This window comes from Anthonomus grandis, chromosome 5 (genome assembly GCF_022605725.1).
Source record: "Anthonomus grandis grandis chromosome 5, icAntGran1.3, whole genome shotgun sequence".
In the NCBI taxonomy this organism is placed as follows: Eukaryota; Metazoa; Arthropoda; class Insecta; order Coleoptera; family Curculionidae; genus Anthonomus; species Anthonomus grandis.
Window position 1 is genome coordinate 33,507,857 of NC_065550.1, and position 26,701 is coordinate 33,534,557.

Sequence of the window (26,701 nt, forward strand, 5' to 3'; positions counted from 1 at the left end):
AAAAATAAAGTTCTAATTTTATTTCTTAGATTTTGTCAGACTCAAAATAGATTACAATAAAAAAATTAGATTTAATAAAAAAATTATTGCTGCCTAAATTTTTTTTTAATTTAATTAAATGCGTGAAATTTCAATATTTTTCTAGGTAGTTAAAACTAATGTAAACTGATCATTTCCTATTTAAAAACCTCTGATACATGCAAATATTCCAAATATCTGGAATAAATGGTGACATTTTTCTTAAAATTTTCAGGCTGAAAGCAGACACCAATAAAAAATGGTGTTTGGAAAAAATTATTGCTGCCTGAAATATTTTTAACCATTTGCCTAATTGCCTGAAATTATTTAGATTTGCTTTTTCTTACAGCTTTCAAAATTTTGGTTTTGAGGCCTCTTAGGTAAGAAAGGCCTAGAAAAGTATTTTTTTACTACAAGTGCATTAAAAAGGCCAATAAATGTCAATCGTAAGAAATGGAATACCTTTTTTGAAGAGTTTATTAAAATTAACTTACAGTGCAGGCACTGTAAAAATTTATTTATTTTTCCAGGCAGTTGAAACTAATGTAATCTTATAATTTCCTATATAAAAAAACCCTGATGACTAATAAGAAAATGCCTGGAAAAAGCTTATTTGTCTTTTTTAACTTAACTGCTTGGAATTCCTTCTTTGTTTGAGGCATTTAAAAGTCTGTTCTCTGGGCTACTATCTATAAAGAATTTTTGATAAAAATTATATACTTGCGTGAAATTATTCACTGCCTGGAAAATGCTAATGAAGTTTCAGTTCCAGGTTATGAAATGCCTGTGAGGAAAAACAATTTCAGGCATTTTTAATACATACTGCAAAGTTTTCAAGTAGAGGCATTTAAGTCATTAATGCACAGCTCCAAATGCCTGGACAAAAAAAATAATTTATGCAGCTCAAGAAAATAAATTCCATACCGAAAAAATTCTAGGTCGTTTAAAATTGACTCACAGTTCCTGGAAATTAAATTGTTTCTCCAGATAGTTAAAGCTGAATTTAACCCAATCATTTCCTGCATTAAAATCTCTGATTTCTGCGTGAAAAATAGCGACATTTTCTATTTTTCTTCAAGTCTTTCAGACTCAAAATAGGCATTAATAACAGAAATGAGATTTAGTTAAAAACGATTTGTGTGTGTTTAAAGTATTATAGGCCAAGAAAAGATTTTTTCTCTAGGACTGCCTGGAAAATGCCAATGAAATATCAATTGCAAGAAATAGAAAGACTTCTTTGAAGAATTTATTAAAATTAACTTATTTATTTAAAACTATTACACTGCCTAGAAAATGTTAATTAAATTTTTTTGAAATTGCATGCTTGTAAAGCAAAAATAATTACATGCAGTTTTAATGCATGCTGTGACATTTTTATGTCAAGCATCTAAGGCATTAATTATTCATTTTAAAAATGAAACATGTAGGCCAAATGCCTGGACTAAAGAAAATTCAGGCAAGTTAATTCTCTCTTGACTTAACTAGAATTCATTCCTTTTAGTGCCTGGAAATATAAAAAAATTTTCAGGTCTTTGAATTGAAACTGAAATAACCTAAATATTTCCTATTTAAAAATCGCTGATGCCTTCGAGTAAGATGCCTGGAAAAATGTTTTTTCATGCACTTAAGTTCGATCGAAATATTAATTGTAAAAGTAGATATATTATATAAAAATTTAAAAAAATGCAGGCATTTCACTATAAAACAATATTATGCCTTTCAGAGAAAACTATCCTATTTTTTATCTTAAAATTAATTAACACATACTCAGCATATTTACTTTACAATATATATGTCTTAATTACCAATATTATAATATAAATAACCCCTTTTTTAGCCTATTACGCATATTAATTATAAAGAGTGTATCGAACGTATACATTTGTATTCGTATACTACACAATTTTATGATACTGTTTGCTAGACTTGCCTTAAAAGGAGCAAAATATTAAACATGAAATTGAACTTGTTCCTTGCACAATATTTTTAAAAGAGTTTCAGGCATTTTAATGATTTGAACAAGAAAATAAGGAAATTCCAATTAAAAATTTGTATACCTAAACGATTTGTCCACATTAAAAATTTTCTGCTTTGGAGGTCAAATCCTTAATTAAATTGCCACTTAAAGATACTTTTGATAAACAATTTTAAATAAACGAAGAATAGGAACCTTAAAAAGCTACTTTTTTATGTTAAAATCAAAGGAACTCTAATTTAATCTGTACGAAATTGTGTATATCAAAAATGACCTACACTTATGAAAAACTACCCCAAGAGGCTCTTTTTTTACACCAACGACTGCTAGATTTCTCGTAAAATTAAATACGGAATTGAACTTCTCCTTCTTTGCATAGTAACTTAAAATGTATTTTACATTCAAATTAAGAAAATTCCAATTTCGCATTTTTTTGTTAAAAATATATATACAATAAAAACTTTCTGCTTTAGACTCAGATTTTGTATTTAAATTGTCATTCAAAGACCCTTTTAATAAATAATTTTTTAATCAAATTTACCAAATCACTGTTAGAGTTGCCTTAAAAGGGGTAAACTATAATAAGATAATAATGTAAAAAGTATTCCAGGCATCTTAATGAGTTTTACACTAAAATTAAAGAAATTTTAATTCACATCAAAAATGCCCTTCAAAACTCACAAAGCCTTCAAATTTATCACTCTTTTTATCTACCATATTCTAATTATTTATATTAACTTAATTATAAAAAAGTGCCTGGAAGAGAAAAAGACAAAAAAAATTTTTTTAGGTAATTGAGTTTACTTGAGAGAAAAAAATTAATTAGGTTTTGTATAATTGATTAAAAAAAAAACAGTTTAATTTTTAACCTTAATTTAAGTGTCTGCAAGAAAATAAAAAATATTCCAGGCAGTTGAGTTAGTTTGAGAGGCGTAAAACTTGATTTTAATTGCCTGGAAAAAAAATTCTTGGAAAAAACTAGATTTAAAGTGCCTTAAAAAATTAGTTTAATTCTTCTAGACAGCTATGCTTGCCTGAGGGGCATAAAACTTAAATTGAAGTGCCTGGAAAAATTTAAAAAATTTTAAGTAGTTAAGTTATCTTAAAAGGTAAAAAATATTAATTTAAATCTCTGAAATATAAAGAAATTCAAGGTAGTTGAACTTGAGAGGCATAAAACTTGATTTTAAAACCGTAGAAGAGAAAGTAAAATTGCATTAAATTCTTCCAAGAAATTAAACTAATTGTTTTTTTTTATTCTGAGGTAATAGTAGGAATTAGTTAAAAGACATAAAACATACCTTTAAGTGCCTAAAAAAATATTTAAATTTTTTCCAACCGTTTAGTTTACTTGAGAGACATAAAACCTGATTTTAAAAACCTGGAAAAATATAACAAATTGGTCCATGCAGTTTAGTTATCATAAAAGGCATAACACTTTAATTGCCTGGAAGAGAAAAAATCTTTTAAGTGGTTAATTAACTTAAAAGGCATAAAACTTTAGATGAAAAAAACCCTCCAGGCAGTTAAGTTAATTTGGCAAAAAATTAACTTAACCGCAAAGGCAAAAAATTTATTTTGACGTGCTTAGAAGAGATAAAAAGTGAAATGTGCCACTTAAGCATAAAATTTAAGTGCCTTTAAAAAATTAAGTTTATTCTTCCAGGCAGCAGAGTTTGGTTAAGAGGCATAAAACTTAATTTTAAGTGCCTGAAGGAGAAAAAAAATTAGAAAATAATTTTTCGAGGCAATTGAGTTACTAGGAATAAAAGTTGCTTTTGATTGCCAGAAAAAAATTAAGGCAGCAGAGTTTGGCTAAGAGGCATAAAACTTAATTTTAAGTTTCTGGAGGAGAAAAAGGATCAAAATATAATTTTCCCAGGCAATTGAGTTAGTAGGAATATAAGTTGCTTTTGATTGCCAAAAAAAAATTAATTAGGTTTGTATAATTATTAAGAAAAAATTGTTTAATTTAGTTAACCTAATTTTAAATGCCTGGTAGAATATAAGAAAATCTTCCAGGCAGTTGAGTTAACTTGAGAGGTAAAAAATTAATTTTGACGCGCTTAGAAGAGATGCAAAGTGAAGTGTGCCCCTTAAGCATAAAATGTAAGTGCCTTTAAAAAATAATTTTTATTCTTCCAGGCAGCAGGGTTTGGCTAAGAGGCATAAAACTTAATTTTAAGTGCCTGAAGGAGAAAAAAAATTAAAAAATAATTTTTCCAGGCAATTGAGTTAGTAGGAATATAACTTGCTTTTGATTGCCAAAAAAAAATTAATTAAGTTTGTATAATTATTAAGAAAAAATTGTTTAATTTAGTTAACCTAATTTTAAATGCCTGGAAGAAAATAAGAAAATCTTCCAGGCAGTTGAGTTAACTTGAGAGGCAAAAAATTTATTTTGACGTGCTTAGAAGAGACGCAAAGTGAAGTGTGCCCCTTAAGCATAAAATTTAAGTGCCTTTAAAAAATAATTTTTATTTTTCCAGGCAGCAGAGTTTGGCTAAGAGGCATAAAACTTAATTTTAAGTGCCTGGAGAAGAAAAAGAATCAAAATATAATTTTTCCAGGCAATTAAGTTAGTAGGAATAAAAGTTGCAAAAAAACTAATTAAGTTTGTATAATTATTAAGAAAAAATTGTTTAATTTAGTTAGCCTAATTTTAAATACCTGGAAGAAAATAAGAAAATCTTCCAGGCAGTTGAGTTAACTTGAGAGGCAAAAAAATTATTTTGACGCGCTTAGAAGAGATGCAAAGTGAAGTGTGCTCCTTAAGCATAAAATTTAAGTGCCTTTAAAAAAATAATTTTTATTTTTCCAGGCAGCAGGGTTTGGCTAAGAGGCATAAAACTTAATTTTAAGTGCCTGAAGGAGAAAAAAAATTAAAAAATAATTTTTCCAGGCAATTGAGTTAGTAGGAATATAACTTGCTTTTGATTGCCAAAAAAAAATTAATTAAGTTTGTATAATTTTTAAGAAAAAATAGTTTAATTTAGTTACCCTAATTTTAAATGCCTGGAAGAAAATAAAAAAATCTTCCAGGCAGTTGAGTTATCAAAAAAGATATAAGACTGTATTTTCTCTTTTTCCGGCGTTTATGCCTTTGAACTAAACTCAATTGTGTGGAAGCATTAAAAAAAGTTCAGACACTTAATAGGAAATAATTAGGATAACTTAATAGGATAGTCTTATACCTTTCCAGCTTTTTCCTTTTCTACTCTTCAACCATATAGTATCTCTGATTATCATTATGAATTATCTCTGATTGAAGCCTGGGCATTACGTAAATGACTATTTTTATTGATTGGACAAAGGCCTTTGATACGGTGTTTTAACATATTAAATTAAAACGTCCTAAAATTACGAGCATTAATTATTTTCCAAATCAGTTATTAAAATCATTTCTTTAAAAGAGACAACAGGTAAAAATAATAATAATAATAATCGTCTTTTATTGAAACAAAAAAAAAACACAAACTTATACCTATAGGCGATATTTAACTATATAAATACTCTTACATATATTATAATCTACCAGCAAAGAAATTAATTTGAAAGAAAAAAGACAAAGCAATCTTAGGATAAAATTGAAACTAATTTGATATTATTTTATTAAAATTAATTAAATTTGGAAGTGCAGTGAAGGTACCGCACTTTTTTGTACATTTTATATAAATAATTTGTTTAAATTTTTTCCAAGTGACAGTGTGGTGTGTGGATACCTGCACAACAATTAAAAATAACAACTGGAAAGAAATCTAATCGAATTTCCAGATTTAATATTTGATTGTGTCATTTGATATTATTATATGAATTATTATTGAACTTTTGCAGATATACATTCTTTATTAAAGAAAATGTTTTTCTTATCCTTATATAAAACTTTAATCTAGATTTAGATTTTTTATGTCCCTCATTTTATTCATTAAAGCTAAGGTAAAAAAATGCAGTGCATTAGAGTATGCTACGTGCCTGATAGAGAAAAATAAATATTTTCTAAACCTTCTAGGCAACCAATCCTTTAATTTGATATTACTACTAGAGGAAATGAAAAAAATACTTTAAGGCATTTAAATAAAAAAAAATCTAAAATTATTTCTTTTAATAGACCACCCTGTAAAAAATTACACATCAAATTTTCAAGTGGGTGCTTCACGCTAATCTATAATAGAATATTATTACCGAACGATAATAATAATTAGTAAAAGTGTGCCATAAAGTACCTAAAACTAGGTAAAATCGTACCTTAGAGCGGACCCATTGAACCACCCATCGAGCCCGTTAATTATTCCGACCATTGCCACGCTCGTTATCTTTTCCTCTAGTTTTTGACACTTACAAATTAGGTGTTTTATTTATTTTACTTGTCGTTTTGACAAAAGAAATCGGACCGCTTTCGATGGCTTTTTAATCTAGCGTTTAAAGGTTTAAAAGTTAAGGTATAATAGCGAGGGAGGATACTTGTTTTTCTTATAGTTAAAGGTTCATTAATTCCAATATTAGCTATGGGAGTTTAAATGGGACATCATTAAATTTACAACGAGCCAAGGTCAAAAGCAGGAAGAAGATGATAAAAAGGCTACATGCACGGCTAGATTCAATCGGGTTAATTAAGAGTAGTTTTTAAGAAATATTGTTCGTTCTTTTTTTCATACTAATAACGTAGCATGGGTAAAGTAAAATCGATTTATATATATAAAAAAAAGTAAAAATTGGACTATTGATTTATATGGTCAGGTAAAAACCTATTTGGTTTCGCGGCCAAGCGAGAAATTGTCTACGTAATAAACCTGCCATCTTTTCCACAGAAGTTAATAATTCAACGGAGGCTTCAATCTTAAAATATCTATTATTTAGCGAGATTGAAAAATATGGGACTTAATATACGGCCAACGGATTTTTGAATATTTATACAGTAAAGGATTTATACTCACTCTCTATTAAATTATGCGTTATTAGAATTTTTTTTTTGTATTTAAGTTACAATATTTCTTTGGTCATTTTTGAAGTAGGTATGAACAACACTATGTATAAAATAGTAGAATCCAATAAAGGTAAATTAGAACCTTTTTTTTATCAAGGTAGAAATTACGTTCTTGTAAATCCAAAATATGAAAGTATTAAGTAAGAAATGCCGTTTCTTTGGCTTTTTTGCACGTTGGAAAATTTGTTTGTATACGAAAACTATTTTCAGTGGTTTTTTTCTTTTACAAAACCCGATTTTGTATTTTTTTTTAATAACAAACATACTGTGTTGCTTTATAGCATAACTGCACGTGTTTTGCTTAATTTCAACCATCATCACGCCTACATTCATTTTATTCTGATCTTGAGCAGAATTTGAAGACTTTCCAAGCTTTAACAAGTTTTAATTGTCTGTTTTTTTTCTTTTCTAATTTAAATGCAATATGCAAATTTCGGCAAATATTGTTTATTTAATTAAAATTTTCCTGAAAAGTTAAGGCCTTTTTGATAGTTTCCAGAGTCAACGTCGACTCTATCGTTTTGGATAACTTTAGGCAAGCTTTCCAAGGTTTCCATATGTAATAATTATTTTTCACTACCTTCAGGCAGTTAATGGCTAAATTTTTCAGTAAATTGAACTGCCTTTTCAAGTTTTTTTAGATTGTCAAGGCAGCTAAAGCTAACTCTACTGCTTAGGTTTTTTTAACTTCCAGGCACTTTTTTTAATGTCTAAGTTTTTGCAGCCTGAATTTTCTTATAATTAACTCAAACTCTCTGGACGAATTAAAATCGATCTTTTTAAGACTGGCACTTCTGACAAAAAAAAACGGAAATTAAAAAAAAATTACCAGGACCATTTAGAAGTCAAACGTTATCATCATAATCAGGGAGCTTATAACTGTGAAGTCTGATTTAAAAAAAAAGTAAATTTAATCGTAATTTTTACTATTAAAAAAAATTTTTAATTATTAAAAAAAAAACACAATATTTAACGACACGTTTTCGATCCATGCCTTTCTAAAATGAAAATGTAATAAGTTGTAATGCAACTTATACGAAGAACGATAAGACGATGTACATACGTTGTTATCAGCGTCGGTACTACTATTAACCTTCGGTACGTGGTATCGTATGGGAACACGTGTTACCGAAATGCTATACATGCCTATCCACTTTAAAAACCGATTGTTATACCTACATATGCCTGCCTATGATGGTGTTAAGGCTAAACGACGATAACCTGTATAAAAAATTACGCAAGACACGTAATTAATTGGAAAAGTTATTGTATTAAGGAGCTACTGGGGTTTCTTAAACGTCTGTAGCTTTTAGGACCATGTATGGGAAAAAGCAACCAATTCTTTTTAAAGAAAATTTAAAGCATGGCATTTTTTAGTTAGGTCGGTTTCCACTGCATGGAAGATTTTTTTTTTAATTACTAGACATCCAAGCAATTTGGAGAGAGTTGAAAATAGACATTTCCAGGGATTTGATTAGTAGGCATCAGTCCTCTTTTTTATATAGAGAGTATTTCAGGTTCAATAGCCTGAAAGGATATTTAGGTAACTATCGTCGATTTTGACGTTTAATTCATATTTTGTCATTTCTTCCTTCTTTGCCTGCAATTTTTATTTAATCCAGATATTTTCTTTAATATCTTGCGAATTGGTGACCAAAAATTGTAAATTAGAAGGGAAAAATTTCCAAATTAGATATATATCACAAGCCTTATCTTCTAATATCTACGTTTTTATTCCTGTAATTTTTTATCAACCAATTTACCCACAAAACATCACTTCAGGTATTTATATTTTAACTTCATTAAGGCTATAAGACAGTTAGTTGCTGAGGAATTTAAAAAACTAATTTTTAACTTCTTCTATTGATGGCTATTTCGATTCAACGACTCACCGTTTTGAGTTCAAGAGAGGAATATGTTAAACAGTTGGAATGCTTGGAATAGACTTTTTACTCCTCTTCCAAGTAATAATAGAGGAGCTCAATGAGTAAAAGATTCATAAAGATATACCGAGATAAATCTGAGGACGTTGGAATGCCTGGAATATTCTTCTGAATACTCCTAGTAAACTAAGTCAGTCAAAGACTTACAATCTTAAGCATTTAAGATAGGAATCTGAAGAAGTTGAAAAACCTGGATTAGACTCCTTATTCTTCTTTCAAGCAATTAGAAATCAGCTGATTGAGTAAAAGATTCACTGTTTTGACGGTTTTAGAGATGAATCTGAGGCCACTGAAATGTCTTCACTAATCTGCTAAATATTCTATTTAATAATCCTTTTTCAGGAAACTGATGATCAGACAGTCAAAGACTCATTATTTTGCGATTTTAAGAGAAAAATTTAAGACAGTTGGCATGCCTGGACTAATGATAACCCTGAGTACTATTAAATCTTGTCTAGGCAATTAAAGATGAGCTAAATGAATCAAGGACTCATTATTTTTAGAGCTATCTGTCACAATTAGAGAGCTTGGAATAGACTTATCAATACTTTTATGACATTTTCGCGTAAATTTATTCCATATAGCTTATATATCATTTTCAGATATTTATACCTGAAATTTATCCTGAAGGCACCCCGAGAAAAAATTAATCTCAAAACCTAAAATGCTCTTTTAGTTGTTTTTAAAACTAACCAAAAATTATATTTACAAATTTAATTTTATTCTGCATTTTTAGCTTGGGTGATTATTGTTTCTATTTTAGTGATAATTTTATTAAAATCCGGTTAATTTTAAAGAGAAATTTTAATAAAACTGATGTATATTATATTGAACTAAATAATGTAAAAAAAGTGAAAATATTAATTAATGCAATTTACTGTTTTGCCCAGTCCAAGTATTTCAAATAAAACTTAAAAAAGGGCCTTTAGACTGAAATAAAATTTTAAGAGAACAAACGATAGTTTTTTTTTAATTTGACTTGTCTGCCCTTCTTTTACTATATTTAATTTATGGAAAATCTAATCAAAGGAACGGACTCTTCACTCTTCAGTTGACTGGTGTTAAGGCTATTAAGAAATAAACTTTCCTAAACAACAGAAAAGCCAAAAGACACTCTAGCTTCAAAAAACCCCATTTACTAGCAACAGTAAAGCAGAAAAAATACCTGATAAAACAGGCCATATTGATAAACTCCAATTTACCCCTTTTTTGTTTTTTGTTGTTCCCTTTAGAGGGTGCGCCCTAATCAATACCTTGGGCGCTGGTCGTCATATCGATAAAATGACTCACAATAAAAAAAACTAAATTCACAGTAACTAAAATCTGGTTCAGGATTTATCAACACTCCTACGGCCTACGCTACACTTAAATTATCGCTAATAAGGAAGATTTAATCTGTCCTCCGGTTAAGTGGGATATTCTAATTACCGTTAATCAAGCGGTATTTAAATCCATCATTGTTGTTCAACAACGTTTTTATTAAATTAGGCGGGCGAGTAATAAAAGTAAAAAGTTGAGTTTTTTGGGGTGATTTTGGCTCATGATAACCACACGAAAAGAAACACTATATAGGACAACTTGTTGGGAAAATATATAAGGAAAAGTGTTACTGCATGTGAATAGATCTAGCAATTTTGATGGTTCGTACTCACGCGAGTTAAGGCTCTTAAAAAAAAAAAAGAATGAAAAATATTTCGCAATTTTTTTTCCATTTTGAGGTTAAGCGGGTAAGAAACGGAGTCAGAAGATTAACCGAAAACCGCAACAGAAAAAATGCCCGGAATAACACAAAGGGTTCGGCCGTATCGTCTGCGTGTTTGGATCTTCTCACGATTCAATAAACCTATTATTAACAAAAGGAAAAAAATACTTATTTGGCCGAAGGATACAAGCCGTGCGTGTGATATGAAAATATCGATTCTCGTTTTTTTCATTTTATTTTTATTTTTCGGTTTCCGTTCGAACGGTAACAATTTACTTTATTGAAATATTGATGCGACGCGTTTGGACGCACTAAAGTCGTCTTTTAATAGCGGGAAATCGAGACGTTAGATGGGATTTTTAAGCAGAAATTAGGGTTAAACGGAACGTAACTTATATTAATATCGTTGAATATATATTTATTCAAAGATTTTTTAGTTAATTTTTGGCTTCGCTTAAATAAACTGTATTATTAAATTAAATATTAAATATATATTTTCTGCAAAAACATTGTTTTTCATCAACACAACCCTTACCCCCCCACCCACCCCAAATATTTGCCCAGTAAGTAATTCTTTTGAAAAATCGCCGTTTTTCTTCAATAATATCCAATCTAATATCACTGTTTTTGTATTAAATATTTATTAATATACGAATATAAAACTATATCAAATTTAAATAAACAAACTGTGTTATTAGATTGGATATTAACAACGAAACAAGCCGCCGGATGTATGCGGATTATTTTAGAAAACTATAATTTTTGCAACCAATTTCTTACTGGTAAGTTATGTGGGGTGGGTGGGGGGCTAAGGATAGGATTACTAAAAAGCGATTTTTTTGCAAGAAATAGTTGACTAAGAAAAAATGCTTTTTAAAAAAAATATAAAAGATAAAAATCTACAGTTTTGGTATCTATACTTTTCTCTTATAACCTTAAGTTTTTCGAGTATTTCCCAAAAAATATATAAAACTATTGGTATATTTATCAATTGCATATAGTAAAGGTATATTTCTTAAACTGTAAAATATACGTATTTGATATACGATCTTCTTTACAAATGGGGAGAAAACTACGGCATTTAAAAAAATTTTACATCTCAAATATTTGATGAAATTCTTTTGAAAAATCACTGTTTTTTGTCCATATTATCCAATTTAATAACACTGTCTTTATACGAAATAATTATATACAAGATGATCTCAAATTTAAATAAACAGTATTATTAAATTAGATTTTGAATATATATTTTTTGCAAAAACATTGTTTTTCATCAACACAACCCTTAACCCCCCACCCACCCTAAACATTTTTCCAGTAAGCAATTCTTTTGCAAAATCACCGTTTATCATCCACACTATCTAATCTAATATTACTGTTTTTGTATTAAATATTCTTTATTATACCTATATAAAATTATATCAAAATTAAATAAACAAACTGTGTTATTAGATTGGATATTAACAACGAAAAAAGCCGTTATTTATGCGGAATATTCTGGAAAACAATTTTTTACTGGTAAGTTGTCCATAAACTAATTTTCTTCTTTGAATTAAACAAAAATATTAATATGGGTAACTTAAGATTGATTATTTTAATTAAAAAATGTTCGGATTTTATATTATTATCGCGAATTCATAAAATCTTTATAATTTAATTTTTTTTTATATTTCACATTAATTAGTTTAAAGTTATTTGAAACGACTGTTGTTTCTTATTAAAATAGATCAATATGTAATATTTTTCCTGTGTTACATATTATATTTACAAGTACATCTAGTTTTAAATTTTTTATATTGTAGAGATGATATCATTATATGAAATTAATAAAAATGGTAAAGAATCCTTCAAATAAATCACAATCGCACTCAAAGTTTAATTTTTAAGTAGTTTTTTGACAAAATATGCATGCATTTTTAATTCAGATCACAATTTCAATAAAATTCACTTAAAAAATATCAAGGAAATTAACATAATAGTAAAATTTTTATTTGTTGGGCGCCAAACTATAAACATCGAAAGGAAATTCTCATTATGATTAATTTTTAGGAAATACAGTGATTTTTATAAGATAACTCCTTCAGTATGACTAGATTCATAAAATTTAATTTTAATAATCAATTTGAGTAACTTCAATCTAATTACTTTAATAACAATATCACAGGATGTTGATGATTAATTAAACTTTTATCATTTTTCTAATTTCATGTTCATTATTTCTAAGTTGATTAAAAGCACTGTTTTTTTAATAATAAGAAAGGATGAAAATTTAATATTTTTCTTGTGTCTTATATACTTGTACATAATTGAATTTGATCCTTTGACTTTTCAATTTTATATTAAATGGTAAATTTTAAAAAACTGGGCCTATATAAAATTAACAAAAACCATAAAAGGCAAATAATTAATAATAACAAACAATCAAAGTTTGAAGCCATAATATTAAGGCTATTACAGATTTTTGAGGAATTTATTAATTTTAAAACAAAAAAAAAATTAAATAAGTTCTTCTATTTTTATATATTTCTAAGTATATGTAAAAAAATGGAAACAATTTGAGAATTTTAAGAAAGCCTTGATTTAATTGAGAAAAAAGCATAAAGTTTTAGATCAAATATGCGTGAATTCTATTAAATTTTGTTTTTTTTTTAACTACATTATAAATATTCACTAAAATACTTTCAAAAATTAGCAGAATAGTAGAAAAAAATTTTTGTTGGGCGCCAAACAATTTTATTTTTAAATCCAGATAATAATTCGCAGGAATCTCCTTTAAAAGAATCTTATTTAAAAAAAAAACATGCACTGGACCAAGTAGATTTGATTAAGAATTTCCAGAGGTCTATACAGCAAGCAGGTGGATTATTTTTACAAAAAAAAGCGTCATTTTGTGAGTCTTTTGAAGATATAAGCCATATAATATGATATTTTTTCCTTTTGGGTCTGTTTAATGGTCTTGACTCGTCTAGTTTTATAATTAATCTAAATTCTTTCTTTATGGTATGAAAAATTGAGACATAGTGTATTAAAATTACTAAGACGTAAGTTAAGGAATAATTCACAAAGAAAAACCGAAAAACGCCTTGGCGAGGTGTATTGTAAGTCTCATCTTGGGTATAGTATGATCAACTCTTCTTTCTTCCCGTAGATCTTTCTCAACCCATCTCTAAGACAAGAATTCACTCATCCTTTTTCTATACTTCTTAGCCATCAAGAAAACAAAAAAATAGATATCTACAGGGAGTGCATTCATAAGTCTATTAAGAGCATTACCAGCCAGATCCAAGAATAATCAAAACAAGCATATTATACAAAATAGTAACATATTATATATTGCTACATTAGTTAAATACATCCTCAAGTTTTCGATTATGAAACTAAAAACAGATATTCCGGAAGATAGCTCAATAGAGGATCTATGGAGCTTTTTTTTATATTTTTTCATTATTAGATTCCAAATATCTAATCTAGTAAATGGTTGTTTTACATTTAATTTATCCATATACATTTTTTTTGGCGAATTATGTGAAAAAGGTACAAATTTCAAATCTGTATTAAGAAAACGTTGGGCGCCAAACTATAGACTTTATTTTACTAAATTTTGTTTTTTTAACAAAATTTCAGATATTCACTAAAATTCTCTCAAACTAAACTAAATTATTATTATTATTTTATATTAATTATAAAATAAATTAGCAGAATAGTAGGAACAAAATTTTTGTTGTGCGCCAAAAAATCTTTTTCTTAAATCCAGATAATTAGCAGGAATCACCTTTAAAAAGATCTTATTTAAAAAAAGATGCACTGGACCAAGTAGATTTGATCCAGAATTTCCAGAGGTATATATCCACAAGCAAGTAGATTAATAGAAAATTTTGCAGAAAAAGGGTTCATTCTAATAAAAGGAGAATTTTTAAAGAAATAGCCATAAAATATGGCATTTGAGCCTCAACACATGAGGGCCTCTTGAGTCTGTTTAATGGTCTTGACCCCGGTAAATTCCTAATCATATTAATTTTTGTCTTTGAAGTACCAAAAACGCGTAAATGTGCATTTTTTTGACAAATTAAGCAGAAAAGAAACAATAATTATAATACAAATAATTTAGTTTTTATGATTTTATATATCTATGTATTGAAAAAGAATGAAATTAATTTGAGATTTATAAGAAAGCCTTGATTGAATTAAGAAGAACGCATAAAGTTTAGTTTTTAAGTAAGTTTTGGACTAAATATACGTGGATTCTACAAAATTTTGTTTTTTTTTAACAATATTTCAGATATTCAATAAAATACTTGCAAAAATCTTAAACTAAATTGGCAGAATAGTGGAAAAACATTTTTGTTGGGCGCCAAAATATCTTTTTTGACAAATCCAGGATATTAGCAGGACTCTGCCTTAAAGGATTTTATTCAAAAAAAACATACACTGGATTAACTAGATTTGGAATTTTGACTTTTGAATTTTATATTAAATGTTAAATTTTAAAAAGAACTGGACCTGAAGAGCAGTAGATAATATTAACAAAAACCAAAAAAGGTAAGTAATTAATAATAATAACAAGCAATCAAAATTTGAAGCCAATATATTAAGGCTATTACAGAGTAGTAATAGGCTTTTATACATAAGTTTTTCTATAGAATAGAAAAGTACGAAAAAAGTTTTGTTGGGCGCCAAACAATTTTTTTCATAATACCAGATAATTATCAGGAATCTGCTTTAAAACGTTCTTATTTAAAAAAAAAACATACACTGGATCAACTAGATTTGATCCAGAATTTCCTGGGGTGTATCCAGCAAGCAATTGGATTATTCTTGCAGAAAAAAGGGTCAATCTATAGGGCTTTTGAAGAAATGAGCCATATAATATGACAGCCATATAATTTCTAAATCAAATAAATTTTTTTCTTTTAGGTATCAAAAAAGCTTAAATTTTAATTTTTTTTAGAAAAGTGAGCAGAAAAGGTAAACATTTCAAACCTGCATTAAAATACGTTGGGCGCCAAAGTATAGAAGTTCAAAAACTTACGTTATGAAAAAAAATTATTTATATATTATATAAAGATTTATTTATTGTAAAAGGGATACAAATTAAAAAAGGCGGACAATTAGTCGAATAAAAACACAGCACATACATTCACTTTAATTGAAACAAATACAAATAAATTTGTTTTTATATTTTTATATGTCTATGTATTTAAAAAGAATGAAATTAATTTGAGATTTATAAGAAAGCCTTGATTGAAGTAAGAGAAAGGCATAAAATTTAGTTCTTAAGTAAGTTTTGGACTAAATATACGTGGATTCTACTAAATTTTGTTTTTTTTTAACTATATTTCAGATATTTCATAAAATACTTGCAAAAATCATAAAATAAATTGTCAGAAAAGTAGAAAAACATTTTTGTTGGGCGCCAAAATATCTTTTTTGACAATTCCAGGATATAAGCAGGACTCTGCCTTAAAAGGATTTTATTCAAAAAAAACATGCACTGGATTAACTAGATTTGGAATTTTGACTTTTGAATTTTATATTAAATGTTAAATTTAAAAAAGAACTGGACCTGAAGAGCAGTAGATAATATTAACAAAAACCAGAGAAGGTAAGTAATTAATAATGACAAACAATCAAAGTTTGAAGCCAATATATTAAGGCTATTACAGAGTAGTAATAGGCTTTTATACATAAGTTTTTCTATAGAATAGAAAAGTAAGGAAAAATTTTTGTTGGGCGCCAAACTATTTTTTTCTTAATACCAGATAATTATCAGGAATCTGCTTTAAAACGTCCTTATTTAAAAAAAAACATGCACTGGATCAACTAGATTTGATCCAGAATTTGCTGGGGTGTATCCAGCAAGCAACTGGATTATTCTTGCAGAAAAAAGGGTCAATCTATAGGGCTTTTGAAGAAATGAGCCATATAATATGACAGCCATATAATTTCTAAATCAAATTAATTTTTTTCTTTTAGGTATCAAAAAAGCTTAAATTTTAATTTTTTTTAGAAAAGTGAGCAGAAAAGGTAAACATTTCAAACCTGCATTAAAATACGTTGGGCGCCAAAGTATAGAATTTCAAAAACTTACGTTATGAAAAAAAATTATTTATATATTATATAAAAATTGATTTATTTATTGTAAAAGGGATACAAATTAAAAAAAGGCGGACAATTAGTCGAATAAAAACACAGCACATACATTCACTTTTATTGAAACAAATACAAATAATTTAGTTTTTATATTTTTATATGTCTATGTATTTAAAAAGAATGAAATTAATTTGAGATTTATAAGAAAGCCTTGATTGAAGTAAGAGAAAGGCATAAAATTTAGTTCTTAAGTAAGTTTTGGACTAAATATACGTGGATTCTACTAAATTTTGTTTTTTTTTAACTATATTTCAGATATTTCATAAAATACTTGCAAAAATCATAAAATAAATTGTCAGAAAAGTAGAAAAACATTTTTGTTGGGCGCCAAAATATCTTTTTTGACAATTCCAGGATATAAGCAGGACTCTGCCTTAAAAGGATTTTATTCAAAAAAAACATGCACTGGATTAACTAGATTTGGAATTTTGACTTTTGAATTTTATATTAAATGTTAAATTTAAAAAAGAACTGGACCTGAAGAGCAGTAGATAATATTTACAAAAACCAGAGAAGGTAAGTAATTAATAATGACAAACAATCAAAGTTTGAAGCCAATATATTAAGGCTATTACAGAGTAGTAATAGGCTTTTATACATAAGTTTTTCTATAGAATAGAATAGTAAGAAAAAATTTTTGTTGGGCGCCAAACTATTTTTTTCTTAATACCAGATAATTATCAGGAATCTGCTTTAAAACGTCCTTATTTAAAAAAAAACATGCACTGGATCAACTAGATTTGATCCAGAATTTGCTGGGGTGTATCCAGCAAGCAACTGGATTATTCTTGCAGAAAAAAGGGTCAATCTATAGGGCTTTTGAAGAAATGAGCCATATAATATGACAGCCATATAATTTCTAAATCAAATTAATTTTTTTCTTTTAGGTATCAAAAAAGCTTAAATTTTAATTTTTTTTAGAAAAGTGAGCAGAAAAGGTAAACATTTCAAACCTGCATTAAAATACGTTGGGCGCCAAAGTATAGAAGTTCAAAAACTTACGTTATGAAAAAAAATTATTTATATATTATATAAAGATTTATTTATTGTAAAAGGGATACAAATTAAAAAAAGGCGGACAATTAGTCGAATAAAAACACAGCACATACATTCACTTTTATTGAAACAAATACAAATAATTTAGTTTTTATATTTTTATATGTCTATGTATTTAAAAAGAATGAAATTAATTTGAGATTTATAAAAATGCCTTGATTGAATTAAGAAAAGGACATAAAGTTTAGTTTTTAAGTAGGTTTTGGACTAAATATACTTGGATTCCACAAAATTTTGTTTTTTTTAACCATATTTTAGATATTCAATAAAATACTTGCAAAAATAATAAATTAAATTAGCAGAAAAGTAGAAAGACATTTTTGTTGGGCGCCAAAATATATTTTTTGACAATTCCAGAATATTAGCAGGACTCCCTTAAAAAATTTTATTCAAAACAAACATGCACTGGATTAACTAGATTTGATCCAGAATTTCCAAAGGTGTACCCAGCAAGCAGGTAGATTATCTTTTGCAGAAAAAAAGGGTCATTCTGTAGGACTTTTGAAGAAATGACTCGACTAATTTCACAATGAATTTTAATTTTTTCTTTATTTTAACAAAAATGCATAGGTGTGCATTTCTTTCGACAAATTAAGAAAGAAAATACAATTTTTAAATCTGTATTAGGAACACGTTAGGCACCAAATAGTATAGATATTCAAAAACGGTTACATTATGAAAGTAATTACATTTTTCTTATTTAAAAATTAATATATTTATTGTAAAAAGGATACAAATCGAAAAAGGCGGACAATTAATCGAATAAGAACACGGCACATACATTTACTTTTATAGAAACAATAATTTTAATGCAAACAAATAATAATTTAGTTTTGTATTTTTATATCTCCATGTATATATTAAAAAAATGAAAACAATTTAAAATTTTTAGGAGAGCCTTAATTAAATTAAGAAAAAGGTATAAAGTTTAGTTTTTAAGTAAGTTTTAGACCAAATATGCGTGGTGGCTACTAAATTTTGTTTTTTTAGCTACATTTAAAATATTTAATAAAATACTTGCAAAAATTATAAATTAAAGCGGCAAAAAAGTAGAAAAACATTTTTGTTGGGCGCCAAACTATCCTTTTTGAAAATTCTAAAATATAAGCAGGACACTCTTTTAAAAGGATATTATTTTAAACATGCACTGGTCCAACTATTTTTGATCCTGAATTTCCATAGGAAAAAAGGGTTATTCTGTGAGTCTTTTGAAGAAATTAGGTCTTGACTTCGCCTAATTTCTTAATTATATCATATTAAAGTACCGAAAACGAATTATTCTGCATTTTTTTAGGAAAGTAAGAAGAAAAGGTAAAACTTGTTGTAAACATTGGGCGCCAAAGTATAGACTTTAAAAACAATTGCATTATGAAAGTAATTACATTTTAACTACTTAAAAATTAATCTATTATTGTAAAAGGGATAGAAATTAAAAAAGGCGGATAATTAGTGGAATAAGAATATGGCACATATATTCACTTTTATTAAAACAATAATTTTATTAAAGAAAAGTTAATTTAGTATTTTTATATATATATCTCTGTATATATTAATAAATGGAAATAATTTGAAAAAACCTTGATTTGAATTAAGAAACAGGCATGAAGTTTAGTTTTAAGACCAAATATGCGTGGATTTTACTAAATTTTGTTTTTTAACTACATTTCAAATATTTCATAAAATACTCTTAAAAATTAAAAATAAAATTAGCAAAATAATAGGAGAAAGCTTTTGTTGGGCGCCAAACTGTCTTTTTAAAAAATTCCAAAAAATTAGCAGGATTCGCCCATAAATGGACCTTGTTTAAAAAACATGCATCGGACTCATAATTTCCAGAGGTGTACCCAGCAACCAAGAAAAAGGAAAAAAGGGTCATTCTGTAGGACTTTTGAAGAATTGACTCTTCAAAAGTCCTTTAAAAATACAATTTTTAAATCTGTATTAGGAATACCTTAAGCGCTATATAGTATTGACTTAAGGGATAAAGATTTGAGAAAAAAAGATCCTTACCGTCATCCTTAGGAGAAGGCGGACAATTAGTCGGATAAGAACCTATATGGTATCCAGTATAAGAGTTCTGATGCATAGGCGGAAAAGGGTAAGCACCTAAAGCACTCCTGGGACTAGGGAACCCGGTATCGTGGGTCGGCGGTCCAGAATGGGCGTTCGCCGACGGCGTATTAAAATGATGTTGATACGAAGTACGTAACGGCCCATAACCGTGTTGTTGTAATTCGATAAAAGCACTTTTCGACACCGGTGTGGAGTTATTCGAGTCGTGAGGAGTCGGTGGTCCCAAGTGAGGATCGCTCGACATCGTCGGTGTACCGGGTGGGTCCTCGTTGGGTCCCCCAAACGGGGAACCGAGATCCGTAAAATTTAACGTGGTAAACGGTTTGTTTTCCACTTTGACCAACCTATATTACGTCCCCGACGTTAGATGAGCACTATATAAAAACCGTAATGCACTTGTAACCGATTGTTCTTTTGGGTCATTTACCGGAACACTAACACTCGCAGCGGGAACCCGGATAAAGTTGCAGAAAAACCAAAAAATAAAAAAAAAACAACCGATTACCGAAGGTCGCGTACTAATTGTACATAAACAAATCCCGTATATAAAGTACCAAAATTAGTTTAAAGAGCTAATGACATTAATCAAAAGACCCGAGAGCAATTTGCCGTATTCAACTGCCGATAATACGTGTAATTCACACTATAATTGAGTAAAAACTATTTGAAGATTAACCCGAAACCAAATTACACGAAATTGAGCGCATATGTTGTTTTTTTATTTTTTTTTACGTCGAAAATTGATCGTCCAAACCAACCATCTACTTCCTACGAGTGTAGGGACTATAATGAAGAATAATCATATAATAGTTAGCTTGGGTCCGTAGTTGAGCCTTTCAACCGGCAGGTTTCGCTACTATTCAGCGTTACACGGGTCTGGGGCCGCCCAGCGGAGCCCCGATTGGTCCAATACAAGGATACAATGTGCCTTAACCCCGTTATTAACCAGGTTTCCAGTCCACCAGGGTGGAGTCTCCTTGATTTTTACTTAAAATCGAACACGCCCTCGTAGACTTCGAGGCGCTTAATTTTTAGGTTAACTTTACGAGGTACTTTTATTATTGTTATGTTTTATTGTATAAGGTATTTGTCTGTGCTTACCGGCGGCTTTAGCCTGAATAGTGCTAATAAAAGTGACAGTAATGTAATTAACAGTGTCGTTTAGATTGTGTGATTAGTAAAGAGAAAAAAAGTGTTTGTTATGCTATCACCGAATTAATTCGGTATTTTGTTAGCGGCTCACTTGTTGAATTAAATTAGAATTTATCAATTAATAAAGAGTAAAACGGTTTAAATTGATGCATAATTTAATGGGAAATGAGGCACATTTTTGTATGAAACAGTAGGTTTTTATACTGATGACCAGGCAATGAATGAGAAATAAAAGTCAGTATGGCAAATTGAATGTGCTAACCTGTAATCAAAAAAAATATTTTCCTTAAGGCATAATTTAATGGGGATTGATGCACAATTTCTTTAAAAAAAAATTAAATGCTTCATATAATGTTTGGAGGATCTGTATAATAAGTTGCAACGAACACAAAATCAAAATAAGACTTAAAAAATCAATTTTTATATGCATAATTTAACAGGGAATGATGCACATTTTTATAAAACTCCCTGTAAATGGAACAAAAAATTTAAGTGATCATTATGAAATAAATGTGAAATAAAAATTAGGATAAAGAGCTCTGTTTTTATTAAACATTTTAAAAGTGTACAAAAATTACAACAAAAAGAAACTTGGTGTCTTGTAGTCTAATGATTTCTCTTTAATGCATAATTAATTGGAGATTAATGCACATTTTCTTAAAAAAATATAGACGATCTGTATGATATATTACACCAAAGACAAAATCAAAATAAGACTAATAATTCTATTTTTATTTACAGCCCAAACTACTGCATAATTTATTAGCAAATTGGACCCACTTTTTATGGAAAATTCAATTTAACTGCCCAAACTGGCACAATTTAACGGGCTAAAATTTCAGTGATAGTATGCAATAAATAAGAAATAAACAGGCTGTGTTTCTTGTGCAAAAATTTCAACAACATTAATTTTTTTTAAATAAATTAATTTGATTATGGTATAGCATTCTGCTATTTTTTTAAATTCAAGAAATGTGTGAAAATGCAACAAAAATTTTAATTTGATAACCTGCACTCCAAAACAGAAAAATGTATTTGCTATTAAAGCAAAAATTAATTTACCGCCTGATAATGCATAATTTCATAGGAAATAATGTATATTTTTATATGAAGAAACTCTATTTAGTCTAACCACTTGAAAATTGGCACAAAAAAATGAGCAATAATGTATATTTATATATAATATATTCTTCTTTTTCTTTAGGTGCCGACTTCATTCCGAAGTTTCCCTATGCAGATCTGAATACTTGGCAGTTGTTGCAATTGTATTATTCCCTTAAATTCTTCAATCACGACTTTCTTCTTTTTCCTATGTACATATCTTCTTCCCATTATTTTTGCCTGGATAATAGTTAATGGTATTTATGTTCCCTCATACATGTCCCAAGTATGGCAGTGCACTTCTTAGTAGAAATATTAATTATTTTTTTCTTGCATTTATCATAAAGCCTTCAAATTTATCACTTTCTTTGTCCACGATATTCTAATTATTCTACGGTGCATTTATATTTTAAATGCTTGTATTTTATTGATATGATCCTTTTTCAATGTCCACGCTTCTATCGTTGATTGAGAATATGAATATTCAATCAACGCTTCTATTCTGTATAAAGGAACACATAAGATGAGTTTTAAGCTTAAGGCTTAGATCTCATCCCTACAACTTCCTCTGTATTTTGGTACATGTAACTCTTAGCTTCTTTTTCTTTATATTATCCATAAAAAGGCTCAGCTTCTAATAAGAAAACCAAAAAATAAATAAAATAAAAAATAAAAAAAAACATCCGTAAGAATGTGTGTATGAAAATTTAGAAAAAAAATATTTAATTTTGGCTTAAAATCATTGTTTTAAAGTCCTAATTGTCATATTTTTCAGGACTTTATTATTTTCCATATAAAATGTTTCATTAGTTCGATGCATATGATGTCCTATTTTATCTTTCAGGTTTTTGAAGCAATTTTTACATAAAACAACGTTTTTAAAAATTAATCAAATTATCTGATATTAGTTTTATCTTACCAAAAAAAAATATTTTAAACGAAACTTCGTTTAATTTTTATTACAGTGGAAGGTCTCTGAAAAATAACTTTTTTAAATAAAAAAGCACCTTATTACATTTAAACAATTTATTCTAACTAATGCATAATTTAATAGGGAATGATACATATTTTTATATAGGAAAGTTCAATGCAATCGCCTGAAAATAGAAAAATATAGTATGCTTATATATTAGGTTAGAAAGACGCAATTTCCAATAAGAAATAAAAAAAAAAAGATAAAATATCCATGATAACGTATGTATGGGAATTTCTAAAGAAATATCAATTTGGCTTAAATTTTTTTTTTATTTTATGTAAAATTTTTAATTTATTCCAGGCATTTGATATTTTATGTTGCCTTTCAGGTTTTTGTAGTAATTTTCACATAAATCGAAATTTTTGGATACTACTCAAATTTCCTGGATTTTAGAAATAAACTTTTGTTTTATTTAATACAGAGGAAAAAAAGATACCTTATGATAAAAATAGAAATTCTTACTTTACTGGATTCTACTGTTTTATACATAGAATTAACTTTTATAGAAATACATTTATATATTATAGTAAATAGAGTTTCAGTTTGAATTATATTCTCTATTCATTTTTAAAAAAATTAATCAATTTTAATTGTTTACTAAATCACGACTGAATTTAGCTTAAGCCTGCCAATATTCTATTTGATAAAAAAAATTAAAAATTGAGATGTATTTTTCTATAAAAAATTCAACCCTAAACTTATAATTTACATAACTTTTTCTAAAAAGCAAAGTTCTCGAGTTATGGGTATTTTCAAATAAAAATTGTTTTTGCTTAGTATTTAGTACAATTTTGGAAAAACCCTAAAATATGGATCTAATTTAATTGAAGAACTTAATTACGAATTTTCAAAATAAATAAGGATATCCTTTTTGAATAATAGATATTTTGTCAATTTTCCAGGGAGGAACACTAATTTTTTATAAAGACGATTTTTAGTTACCATTTTCGACAATTTTGAAAAGATCTTGAAAAGGGGTCCAGTGGATTTTATAAAAGAACCTGATAATATATTTTAATTAATTTTTCGATGGAAGTCTATTTAATTTTTTAAGGAAGAAAATCAACTTTAATAATTTATAATTAAATTAAATAAATTTTGAAAAAATCTTCAAATCTTCATGTCTTATGGATTTAATTGAAGAACTCGCACTCAAAAAATAAACTGTTTATTCTAACTGAAGCATAATTTAATAGAAGGTGATGCACATTCTTATATAAAAAAGTTTCAGTTAAACTGCTTTGGTTTAAAAATTAAAAGAATACAACTAAAACAATAATTAAAAAAAAATTGTAGTTTTATTAAAAATCTGCAAGAAATGTTTTTTTTGTAACCCACAGCCAAAGTCTTAATGTATAATATATTAGGAAACGATACACATTTTTATATATGTTTATTTAAATGAAACAAAAATTATAGTAATCAGTATAATGTATCCAACCAAACAATGAAACTGTAACTTGTATTTAAATACTAAAGAATTCAGTTTAATTAATGCATAATTTAATGGCAAATAATGCACTGTTAAATAAAAAAGTTCAGTTCAGCTCCATAAAATATTTGAATTATCAATATGATAAACTGCAATACGAATTTAAGTGAAAATACAAAACAACCTAAGAAATATATTAGAAAAAAGTACAAAACTGTAGCATAATTTAAAAGGGAATATTGTACATGTACCTTTCGTTAAAAATTATAATAAAAAGGAAAATTTTACAACCTGCAGACGGAATGTCGAAATTTAATCTAATTCATGCATAATTTAATCGGAAATTATAGTGATTTTTATAAAGAAGTAAAAGTTAGCTCCCTTAAAGAAGCTTAAATATTATCAGTATGATTTAAAAAAAATCTTGTATAGCAGTTTAAGAAATACATAACAAAACAGCAAGAAATACCTCCAAATTTTCTATTTAATTATACAATTAAAGGCCAAACAGTGTTGTCCCTTTGATGCATCATTTAATAGGAGATGACGCTAAAAATGTATGGATAGTACTAATTAAATGACATTCAATGTATACAAAATAAACTGAATTTGGACCAAGAAGTATAAAAAAAAATTGGAATAATTAGTAACGGCTCAGAAGTAAATTGAAATTAAAGCATAATTTACCGAAGAATGATTTGAATTTTCATGAAAATTTTAATTTAGTTTATTTTTTTAAAATTATTTTTTTAAATGTCATCCTTTTGTCCAAAATATTTTTTTTTAATAAAACTTAATAAGGGGACAGAGAAGAATAATAAATATAAAAAAAAGATTTGAAAAAATATAAAAAGACTAAAGATTATAAAGGAGAAAGAAGAGAAGATTAATTATTAATTAAATATATCAAAGAATAATTTACTACAGTTATTTGATTTTTGGGAAAAAGGTTTATTAGCTTTCTGGACATTTTTGTTAATTTTTTTATTATTTTTCAACTGAGTGGAAGAAATGCACAACTTGGCAAATAATTCCAGCCCAAGCAACACATCGTGTATTATTATCATTTAATATATATTTATTCAACGATTTTTTAATAATTCTTTTGGTTAAGGTATATTTATTATTATCTGGAATTAGTTTTTTAGAAACTTTTGTTTTATTTTTAATACAGTGAAAAGCACCTTAATATATCTAAACAATTTATTCTAACTTATGCATAATTTAATAGGGAATGATACATTGAAATTTATATAGAAAAGTTCAATGCACTTGCCTGAAAATAGCAAAATAAATTATTTTTAAATATAATGCTTAGAAAGACTCATTTTTTATTCACAAAACTTTAACCCCGCACCCACCCCAACGTTTGCCCAGTAAGAAATTCTTTTGAAAAATCACCGTTTTTTGTCCATAATATCCAACCTAATAGCACTGTTTTTGTATTTATTATTTATTTATATACATATATATAATTACATCAATTTAACATATATATAACATTATTTAAAATATTATATACATATATATAATTGGACCAAAGGGTTAATGAAAAACGCCTTTTTTGCTAAAAAGTGAAAAAACTGCTTTTAAAAAAAATTATAGGTGACAAGAAATCCATAGTTTTTGTATCTATACTTTTTGCACATAACCTTAAGGGTTTCGAGTAAAACGTAAAAAAACCTATTTAATTTTTCTAAAGTATGAAAAAAGGGCTATGAAAATTGCAGTAGTTCAACGTTTTTAAATAGTATAAAATATACCATACTTAAAGGTTATATATCAGGCGGACATTTTATCCGATATTTATAGTTGAAGTTTAGCCAAAAATATATATCTGGTGTAAGCTAAAAATAAATGGTTATTTAACTATCGTGTGTTGCTTATGAGAGAAACCATGACTTATCGGAAAAATCCCTACATTTTTTTTCTGTGTCTGTTTTTACTGAAAAAAACATGTAATTTTTATTAACATTTCTAAAACAAACACTCCTCCTTAACTGTCTTAAAAATAAATAGTAATTATTTATATTTTTTAATTAAAATAATCCAGGTTTTTTTCAATTGCCTGAAAAAAGCAATTACTTATAGCAACCAGCTTTAGAGAATTCCCCACTCAGCATAGAAGTTTCTAATTTT

The 26,701-nt window shown here is 27.5% G+C and overlaps 1 protein-coding gene across 2 annotated transcripts in view; it reads right to left on the reverse strand.

Annotated features, from left to right (window-relative positions):
* The window catches only part of LOC126736877 (homeotic protein distal-less-like), a 140,093-nt gene extending 119,420 nt beyond the window's left edge, over nt 1-20,673 (reverse strand). For both annotated transcript variants that reach the window (XM_050441486.1, XM_050441484.1), the window contains exon 1: nt 19,839-20,673. In XM_050441486.1, the coding sequence (XP_050297443.1) occupies nt 19,839-20,145 (307 nt within the window). In that variant the 5' untranslated portion in view covers nt 20,146-20,673. The remainder of the gene's footprint in view (nt 1-19,838) is intronic.
* Nucleotides 20,674-26,701: the final 6,028 nt, after the last annotated feature.